At 38.3% G+C, this 11113-nt stretch overlaps 1 protein-coding gene across 1 annotated transcript; it reads left to right on the top strand.

Annotated features, from left to right (window-relative positions):
* The first annotated feature begins 9376 nt into the window (after positions 1-9376).
* Positions 9377-10246, top strand: LOC121731318. The gene has a single exon (XM_042120714.1). It carries the CDS (start codon positions 9377-9379, stop codon positions 10244-10246), a length of 870 nt encoding a protein of 289 aa, XP_041976648.1.
* Positions 10247-11113: the final 867 nt, after the last annotated feature.

Here is an 11113-nt window from a genome sequence, read left to right on the forward strand (position 1 = left end):
GACCGGAGAAATACCACTCACAGAAAACCGGCGTGAAACAGCGCTTGCGGTGGCCCAATCCCCTTCCCTACCCTCCCTTAATACGTTCCCTTTCCATCCCTACCTTCCCCTATTACCCTATTCCCTCTTAAAATGCCGGCAACGCACCTGCAGCTCTTCTGATGCTGCGAGTGTCCATGGGCGACGGAAGTTGCTTTCCATCAGGTGACCCGTTTGCTCGTTTGCCCCCTTTTTTCATAAAAAAAATTTAAAATAATAGAAAATAAGTATCCATTGTGTTATCCGTTCTTCTATAAAACATTGCGCGTCCTTCTGACTGTATTTTAATGCATTCTGACAGTAATTAAGAACTACTATATAGTAATACTAACAATACTATATAGTAATATAATACAAAAGTTATGAAGCTGAAATTTTGGAAATACTTATTTTTTACCGTTAATTAAGTATATCATTTTTTTATTTGAAAAATCTACTAATCTTTAACCTTGTCATCATCCCTATTCAGCAATTTGAGAATGTTCCCAATACGAAATGAGAATCATTTTATCAGCAAATCTGTTGATATTGTGACGATTGTAAGTCGAGCGGTTCACGATACAAGGAAAAATGTAAGGTGCAGTAGTGGCCATTAGGAAGAGGGTATTTACCTCGGTATGTCTAGTACACTGTGTTATAAGTTATAAGACGTATAACCATAAAGTTAATATAGGTGCCTAGCGGAATAGAGCAACAATCTCGAGCTGTCGAACGAAACCGAAATTGGTTTCATCCGTGTGTAAAAATATGTGTACGTATGCACTTACACAAGCATGATTGAACATGATTTCTATGAGATTTTGTCGACGTGCGGCACGTGCCGACTGGACGTCAAAAACAGAGTGCTGATGTCATGTATCACACGTCTCTTTTTACCACGCAGTGTTACTGATAGTGACATCTCTCTTGCTCAGGGCTTTGTTTCTCTATTCCGCTAGGTATACCTATTAACTTTATGGATTGAACATGAATTCTATGAGATGTATTCGTAGGGTTATGGGATATACTAGGATATGATAATGGCAAATGGCAATCATCTTACAAGTTAGACAATCAGGTGATTAGCCTGCATTGTCCTAACCTAACATGGACATATAATGTTATGTTTCCAACGCGAGAATCGAACCCGACCTCCGAGTCAAGAGCCACGCTCTAAACCACTAGACCACGGAACTTTTGACTTTCTGTGTAAACTGTAATAATATTGTAAAATATTATATATTGTATTCTATGCAGTATGCACAAAGATTATAAAGTTAATAATTGTGAAATGATGTCTGTTTATCTGTCTGTTACCTTTTCACGCTCCAACTGCTGAACTGATTTTGAGGAAATTTGATCCCGGAAAATTGTACGGTTCCGGATAAAGGTTCGTAAGACTGGCGGGCGTCATCTTGTTTCGTATATAAATTAAATTCTCTTTTCCGAACACATGAACAGGTAGTAAACAGCTTAGGCCTGTCAACAAAACTATAAAATAAACGGTTTTTGCCTTAAAAAATAAAAGATAATGTTTTATTGCAGCCTAAAAGTTGCAACGCACTAAATCCGAAGTATTGATTTTCTTTACATACACAATACAGAGTGACAAATTCTTGCTGCACATTACAGTAGTTTTACTTTTCTGCTCTATCATGATTCATGATCCTATTATAATGTTATCCGACGGGTTCGGTGACGGTGGCCGAAACACACTGAGTGGTTTTTGTAGTGCTAGTCATGACCTAGGCAGTGACGGATTAATACTTCTTGATGCCCTAAGCAATCCATGCCTATCTGTATGTTAACTAGAATCGGTCTTTAAACTTTTACCACCTAAGGACGGATGTTTTTTGTCCTTCTTCTGGTGTCCCCTCAGACGTGATGGCCTAGGCACAATAGACATAACTACCAGTAGTTCGACTGCAAAGAAACGGACAGGTTTCAATATCTGTCAAATTCGTCGGGTTTCACCAGGATTATGAACGGAATGTGCCTCGCGCTGGCTGATATAATTTATTTTAAATATTTAAAATAAAGATTTCAAAATTGAATTCTGTCAATTTTAATCGCATGTGCCAAAACACAAACAACAATACGACCAAAGAGGAACACGTCCATCGAATATGTCATAGTTTTAAATCCGTAGGTAACAAGTTAACAACCCTAGCGACGATTTTCGTCATAATACGTCAAAATTAAAAATTTCAACATCAGTTCTAAGTCGACATACTCTATAATTCTGTCTACTATAGCCTAGGCAATTGCTTAATGCATTTATTAACAAACCTAGCGGACCTTTTTTAACAGAAATTGACGTCTGACAGCCCTAGGGCAGTAAGTACGTAATACGTTGACTCTTTTCCAGGGTTGTGATTTGCAGACAACTTTTTGTACAGTACTTAAGACGATTATTATAAGGTAATTTCACTTTGTCACCTGACGAGGTGGGCAATACATTTTTATTCCAGCAATTCAAAATTGGAACAGGCAACTAACTTTACTTGACATGGCAAGTCTGACATTTTAATGTGTATCTTATAAGGGTCAATTCAGACCGCAACGCGACGAGGCGAGGCGAGGCGCGGCGCGGCATAAATTTGTATGGATTTGACAGATTTCAATTGCGTGAGACGTCTTGCTAATCTGTCAAATTCATATACATTTAGAAATGCATCTACGCGTGCGTCGCGTTGTGGTCTGAATTAACCCTAATGTATACGGCCCACGGGATGTAACAATACAATGTGATGATACTTTAAAGTTTAGGGTATGCGGTATGCCCTTATACAATTTTCGTTCGATCCTTTGATTGAGAGACATTGTGATTTAATTTTCGTGAAATAAAACAGAAAAAAAGTTAAAGGAAATATTGAGTTTTTTGTGTATTTTTGTATTTAATTATTTTATTTTATCATGCTTGAGTGGCTTACAGCTAACTATATTAAATTTACTATAAATTATAGAACACGAAAAGCCAATTATAAGCCCCCATAGGAAGCTCGTTAATTAAATTATTGGCTTTTTTTGAAAAAAATTGTGTATTAAACTAGTAATTTTTTATATTAAATGATAGAGGAGATTTTGAGCTAGAATTAATTCCTAAACTTCTTTTCTCTCAGTCAGGTAGTCTCGAGGTTATAAGGATTTGAATAATGACCCTCGAAATAAAAAGAAATCCCAATACTGAATAATCAACCTCCAGAATAAAGGAAACGAAAAGGTCAGGTTAGAATGCTATAATCACTGTCAGATTGTAACGATTTTGTACAAGAGGAAAAAATAAATTGCGGATTATTTCCTACTGCCACTGTGCATACAATAAAAAGAGTCTTATTTAAATTTTAAATGAATTTGCCCATACAATTAATGTAAAATACGTATACAAATGCAAAATATTTATTATGTATTGACTCACAAATAAAAACGCAGCGCATTGTATCGCCAAATCACGTTGCTATGCGAACTGACCTTTACCTGACTAATTACGCATGTTTGACGAACCTGTCTCATGTCTAAAGATAGCATGGATATTGTTTACAAATTGATAAGAACGGGGAACACCGCACCGCTGATTTCGACTACTATGTTATACCTAGGGCTGTGCCAATCAGGGCCGTCTTTAACTAAGCTGGTGCCCTGGGCACACAAAACTTCGGGGCCCATCTATCTATCTATATCTATATATATAAAACGCAAAGGTGACTGACTGATTGACACAGTGAAAATCAATCAGTCAGTCACCTTTGCGTTTTATATATAAATAAATCTATAAATAATAAAATATTAAACAAATCGCTCGACAAACTCGAACGAGTCTCGATTAGTGCTTTCCGTTCTTAAATCAACGCTGAAACCCCTTAACCTAGAAATTACTAGTTCTTTCAGCACCTCCCGGACTATGGTATACCTGCGTGCAAAATTCTAATTTTTGGTAGCATATGCATTATGCTTAGAATATTGCTTATGAAACCGAAATCACCATACTATGTTTCCATATGAATTTTGAGGAGTTCCTTCGATTACTCATGGATTCCTTAATGGTCACTTAAGTAGGTAAGTTCAAAGTAGGGAAAAAATAGTGTTTTTTGTATGGGAGCCCCCGTTAATTTTCTATTTTATTTAAATATCATTATTAATTATTAAAGTAGATTTGTAACGATAAGGCCTTTATGAAAATTTCAAGTGCCTAGCTGTTGCTATTATTGATTACGAGCAAAAAAAGGCCAAAAAATTACTTTGTTGTATGGGAGCCCCCCTTAAATATTACTTTTATTTTGATTAAGTATAGTATTTGTTGTTATAGCGGCAACGGAAATACACAAACTGTGAAAATTTCAGAAGTCTAGCTATAGCTAGACTACTCAATAACCGCTATAGCGGTTATTGAGTTAGGGCTGGTTTACACGTATTAAGTAGATTAGTAACTAAATTTTAACTTAATTGGAAGTGCCTGCCCGAAATGTGTCAAGTGACAAGCCCCGCCTGCAAACAAAAAAAAAAGTAGTCAATATTTTAATTTCCTTGTTTAGTACTTAACTAAATTTTTACTTGCTACTTGCTACTAAATTGTGTATTTACATGCAATAAATAACTTAAAATTAAGTTAAAATTTATTTAAATACTTATCAACTTAACACGTGTAAGCCAGCTATTAGTCTCAGTAATAGGGTCCCGTTTTTACCTTTTGGGTACGGAACCTTAAAAATATCACCTGTGTACAGATATCTATAACTTGTAACTCGACAATCAATGAGTCATAGATGCTCATTGTCTAAACATCTAAAGCAAAGTGTTCTTTAAAGAGTAGAGTCACGTAAATGAATCTATACCATAAGGGTTAATTCAGACCGCAACGCGACGCGTAGATGCATATATTCTAAATTTGTATGTAATTGACAGATTGGCACGACGTCTCGCGCAATTAAAACTTGTCAATTCGATACAAATTTAGACATGCATCTACGCGTCACGTCTGAATTAACCATATAATAACCTCTATATTAACCAAATAACGTAAGACAGAATACCAATTTTGATATTTATAATATAGTGCAGCGATTTGCTGTTTGGACTTACGTCAGTTCTAGATTAAAAAAAAAACCGAAAAAGTATTTCCAAGCAACGAAAATAAGATTATTCAAAATTCAAATGTTCATTACAGTAAAAACCCTTCCAGTAGATATCTCTTAAGTGCCGCGAGGTCATCGGTGTCAGTTTGCGAGGGGTTATTTTGATGAAAGTTCACGACCCCTTGGGTACCAAAGAATAGAGGGTTCTTGAACTACACCAGCTGGACCCAATTTTCCGTGTAAATTATAGTATCAACATAATACCTAATTTAACCTATTTAATGGTATCTAATTCAGTCCATTGAGTTCCGTCGCGTCTTACTATAATTTAAAAATACTCGTAGTGAAGTGGTTATAGGTTACTAGCTATTTGACCGAGCTTTGCTCGGTATTCAATAAAACACGAATAAAATGTCATTTTTTTTAAAAGATTCCTAGCTAAATCGATTTATCGCCCCCGAAACCCCCTATATACTAAATTTCATGAAAATCATTGGAGCCGATTCCGAGATTCCAATTATATTATCCTACTCCTACTAATATTATAAAGGCGAAAGTTTGTTTGGATGTATGGATGAATGGATGTGTGGATGTATGGATGTGTGTTACTCTTTCACGCAAAAACTACCAAACGGATTTTAATGAAACTTTACAATAATATAGCTTATACATCAGAATAACACATAGGCTACAATTTTAACCGACTTTCAAAATACTCCGCCGTTTGTTAACAAAATTTTTCTTTTGGTATATAGGGTATCATCCCAATTTGGTATTATATTCACAAAAGTGGTGATCTGATGAAGGATGCATAAGTAATCGAGGGAACTCCTCAAAATATGTGGTGACCTCGGTTTCATGAGAAGTATTCTAAGCATATGCTACCAACAAGTAAGATTTTGCACCGAGGTATACCTGGTATACCGTGGTTCGGAAGGTGCTGAGAGAACTCCTGATTCTTTATAGATACAAGTTTGGGAGTTTCGGCGTTGTTTTAAGAACGGAAAGCATATGCTACTATGCAAATTACATTCATCATCATCATCACTACCATAATATTATACCATACATCGTCCCATGGTTATGACTTATGAGCCTATAATGACCCTGTTATTGGAACTTTTCATAGTCTTTTAGATCGAGACTCGAGTTTGTCAAGCGATAATTGAAAAAAAATCTATACTTAATATTATAAACCTGAAGGGTATGTTTGCTTGAACGCGCTAATCTCAGGAACTACTGGTCCGATTTAAAAACTTATTTCAGTGTTAGATAGCTAATTTATCGAGTAAGACTATAAGGCTATATATTATCACTTTAAGACTTATACGACCGAAGAAACTCATGAAAATGTGGAAATATTAGAAATTACGAACTACTGGGGCAATTTTTATGGCAATATTTGGCACAGATATAGAGTAGACCAGGGATGGGGAAACTACTGCCCGCGGGCCATCTCCGGCCCGCGAAGGCTTGAAATCCGGCCCGCGACCATTAAACAAAAACCAAGAGAATATTTCGTACTGTTAGTTGTTAGTAAATAAAAGTTTAATTTAATTACAATTTATAATTTATTTTTTATTCCAACAGTTATTTTGTAATATTTGCACAATAAATTAGTGTTTCAGAAAATACATAATATCAATATTTGTATTTCAGTACTTAATTAATATAGTCAAAAATGCAACAACTTGGCCCGCCATATACAAGGTGTAACAAAAATAAGTGATAATACTTTAGGGCGTATATGTGTTCCTTATAGAGAGTTCATTGTGAAAGTAGCAGCGCTGAAAGACCAAAATTTTTTTTCACTTTTGTATGGAGAAACTCGTGACGCTCGAGCGCTTGCCCATACAAAAGTGAAAAAAGAAATCGGTCTTTCAGCGCTGCTACTTTCACAGTGAATTCTCTATAAGGAACACATACGGGTGTAACAAAAATAAGTGATAATACTTAAGGGTGTCCTTAAGTATTATCACTTATTTTTGTTACACCCTGTATTTTGTTAGGATTATATTGGCACGCGAAGGAAAAAATTTCCCCATCCCTGGAGTAGACCAAGTGAAGGGAGTAGGGACATAAGAGTTATTTTTTATGGGAAAATGTACAGTTTCCGTAAAATTCCTAATTTACGCGGGCGAAGCCGCGCGGGACATCTAGTATAATATATACAAGAATTGCTCGTTTAAAGATATAAGATTTTGTATTCAAAGGTGGGCTGAAAATTCGCATAAAATCAAGACGCCTGATAGATTAGAATAGTCAGAATCAGCACGAAATTGCTATGTGGTTTTTCACATAATAATTATTCTAGTTTGAGACGGGATGATAATAATATTATAGTTAATATTATGCCTAACGTTAATCGTACTGAGAACCGTGAGAAATTGGCATTTGGCCATTTAGCAAAGAGACCTTTATACACATTTAATTTTTATATTCATAAACTTTACAAATAAGCAAAGTTAACGCCACCTTTTTTTATGAAATAAGGGGGCAAACAAGCAAGCGGGTCACGGACACTCGTAGCATCAGAAGAGCTGCAGGTGCGTTGCCGGCCTTTTAAAAGGGAATAGGGTAATAGGGGATGGTAGGGAAGGGAATTGAGGAGGGTAGGGAAGGAAATAGGAGAGGGTAGGGAAGGGAAAAGGGTTAGGAATTGGGCCTCCGGTAAACTCACTCACTCGGCGAAACACAGCAAAAGCGCTGTTTCACGCCGGTTTTCTGTGAGCCCGTGGTATTTCTCTGGTCGAGCCGGCCCATTCGTGAAGAAACATGACTACGTCAAAAATTGCAAAATGTTTAAAGAAGTTTATTCTCATTGTCTTTGCTATCTATACTAAAGTTCTTGAGAATTTTCTAACTGGAACTCAAAACCTGAAGGCTGAACAGGTATAATACTCATGTGACTATGATCAAATCATCTCATTCTTGTACAGTTCGCAGACAATGGTATGTCGACGATGACCGTTATTTGGGGTAAAGTGTCTGAGTTGGACCCTTTTAGGATCTTCCAACTTTGACGGTTTGTTATGCCTGGTTGCAATTTTGTGGGTTTTTAAGCTCTACAATAAAACTGCTTTGCGTTATAGTATATTAAATTTTTTATATGCAACCATTAACCGCTATCGATAATACATTGAAATTTTTAAAACGTGTGAAACACTCAGTAAGGAGTAAGGACCTAAAGCGCAGCTATGTCCACACTATGCGCTTTCGTCTTCAATTTTCGTCATCTTCTTTCATTCAACTTTCGTTTTGGCGCATTCAATAATTTAATACGTCAACGAACGCAAAGCTAACATTCTCATTTTCGTTTTTTGGATACGGTCAGAGGGCATGCGTGGCGGACATGCCTCACGTTCGCTGTTGACTGCGCTATAACGCATGCCCTTGACGAACAGTAAAAGGCACAGTGTGGACAAAGCTGCATATGCAAGTATGCAAATGCATATAATCCGATGTCTATTCATCACTAATCCACCATGTCACAAAGTGCACTAATTTTTTTTAACAAATTGAGTGAAATATGAGTTATCGGCTCACCTTCTACTTTTGGACGTTTATTTGATGGGGGACTATCTGCTTGCGTCGCATCGCATCATCATCATATTCCCCTGTTTCTAACTTATATTTTCTATTCTCTAAAAAATATAAATAAGTAATAAGAGATAATAATTTATATTCTAAAGGATAATTCAATTGTGTACTTACTTGATTTTACCCACATAAATTCACTGTTGAATCTTATAATAATTGGTTGTTACTTTGCCTTCTTATGGTAGGGGAGCCCAAGAAGGGATTTCGCGAACTGCTCGAGCGCGTCAGATTAAGCTTGCATAGACTTTTGCCATGTGTCTAGTTATCATGGTATTGTGGCAGCTCCTGCAACTATCATGCATGCATCCTCCTTATGTAGGGACTTCATGGTACATATTTAGTCGAAATTAAAAATAAAGGTGCGCGAAAGCTCGGGTTTCAAATGTTGACGTTAGTTTTGATGTTTTTAGTTTTTCTTTACGTTTTGATGTTCTTGCGGTATTCTGGCGATAGTAAATTGTATTGAACTTAATTATTGTGAAATAACTTGTTAATAATTGTGACAATGGCTAAGATGTGGTGAATAAACGAAACAGTATTTCTGGACTATGTATTTCATTTATGGACCAGTAACGTAAGGAATTAACAATCAGTTCTTACATTTGGTGACCCCGACGTGATAAAATATAGTGATTCACAAAGACAATAATTATTAGAAACAAAAGTGCACATTAATTTTAATAAAAATGGCTACGCCGCAAGAAAACGCCGCGACTAATAACGAAGAAAACCCGAACGTGAGTTTTCCGAACAAAGGAGTATCGGCGCCGACGGAAGTATTTCGAGTCGGAGTTAAAGTGCCCCCATTTTGGCCAGAGCGCCCAGCTCTGTGGTTCGCGCAACTCGAGGGCCAGTTTCTGCTATCAGGAATTAGCAATGACACAACGAAATTTTACACGACATGCGGAAACCTAGAACACAAATATGCAGTGGAGGTGGCGGATATCATCGAGAACCCGCCCAAAGAAAGGAAATATGAAACTTTAAAATCCGAACTGATTCGTCGCCTGACCGCCCCGCGCGAAGAAAAAATCAAACAATTCCTCATGAGTGAGGACATTGGCACACGAAAGCCGTCGCAATTCTTGCGTCACCTGCAGCACCTCGCCGGTCCGAACATACCAGAGGAGTTCATTAGAACGACCTGGTACAACAGACTTCCTGTATCCGTGCAACCGATTATAGCTTCGCAGGGCGACATGCCTCTGGACAAGTTAGCGGAGTTGGCAGATAAGATAACGGCCATCGCACAACCGACACTCCAGGTGGCAGCAGCAACACCTGGCAGCAGCAGCACACCAGCTAGTGACTCTATGTGGTCGGCGATGGAGGCGATGGCAAGGCAGATCGAGCAGCTGACCAAGCAGGTAGCAGAACTCAGCACACACCAGTCGCGACAACCACGTCGTAGATTCGACAGGCAGAGATACAGGTCACGTTCGAGATCTCAATCGAGGAGTAACGGTATGTGCTATTACCACAATAAATTTGGCAACAAGGCATTTAAATGCACCCGCCCCTGCTCGTTCACGGGAAATGCCGACGGCAGTCAGTAGTGGCGGCAAATGACTGCTATGCATGCAACGGCCGCCTCTTCGTCACCGACAGGAAGACCAAGTTGGAGTTCTTAATTGATACTGGCTCCGACTTATGTGTATTCCCTAAGAAAGCGACTAGAGGACACCGTAATAAGACGGAGTTTCAACTGTATGCAGCAAATAACTCCATAATATCGACATATGGCTACGAAGAACTGCATCTAGATTTGGGATTACGACGGGACTTTGTGTGGAGGTTTGTGGTAGCTGACGTGGCAAAACCTATAATAGGCGTCGACTTCTTAAGTCACTATAATTTATTAGTCGACTGCCGCAACCATCGACTCGTAGACAACCTCACGACTCTTTCAATAGCCCTCCCACATTGTGCCAAGGAGGCAGAGGTACTTACCGTCAAGGCCGTGGCGGGCGTCTCGCCATACCACGAGTTGCTGAAGAAGTTTCCCATCATCACGAGACCCGCCGGAGCACCTGTGGAACCGAAGCACACGACAAAGCATCACATACGAACCACTCCAGGCCCACCCGTATATGCCCGCCCCCGTCGATTAGCTCCAGACCGCCTGGCGATAGCTAAGAAGGAATTTGACGAGATGCTGCAAAATGGAACTGCAAGACGATCTCGACTTAATAGGATACAGTATATTATGTTATGTTGCACTCAACTAAATGATTTAGTCCTTGTTATCTAAAATCTTGTTATAATTTACCCAAAGTGGATCTTGGCCTCCGAAATGGGCTTCCGCCATTGAGCCCTGTCCTGCGCTACCTTCTGCCAGTTACTGACTTGAAGGCCACGCAGGTTAGCCTCAACAGCATATGATCAATTACAATGTAGAGGGTAATCTCTGGATTTGCTAAACT

The sequence above is a fragment of the Aricia agestis genome, chromosome 1 (genome assembly GCF_905147365.1).
Source record: "Aricia agestis chromosome 1, ilAriAges1.1, whole genome shotgun sequence".
Taxonomy (NCBI): domain Eukaryota; kingdom Metazoa; phylum Arthropoda; class Insecta; order Lepidoptera; family Lycaenidae; genus Aricia; species Aricia agestis.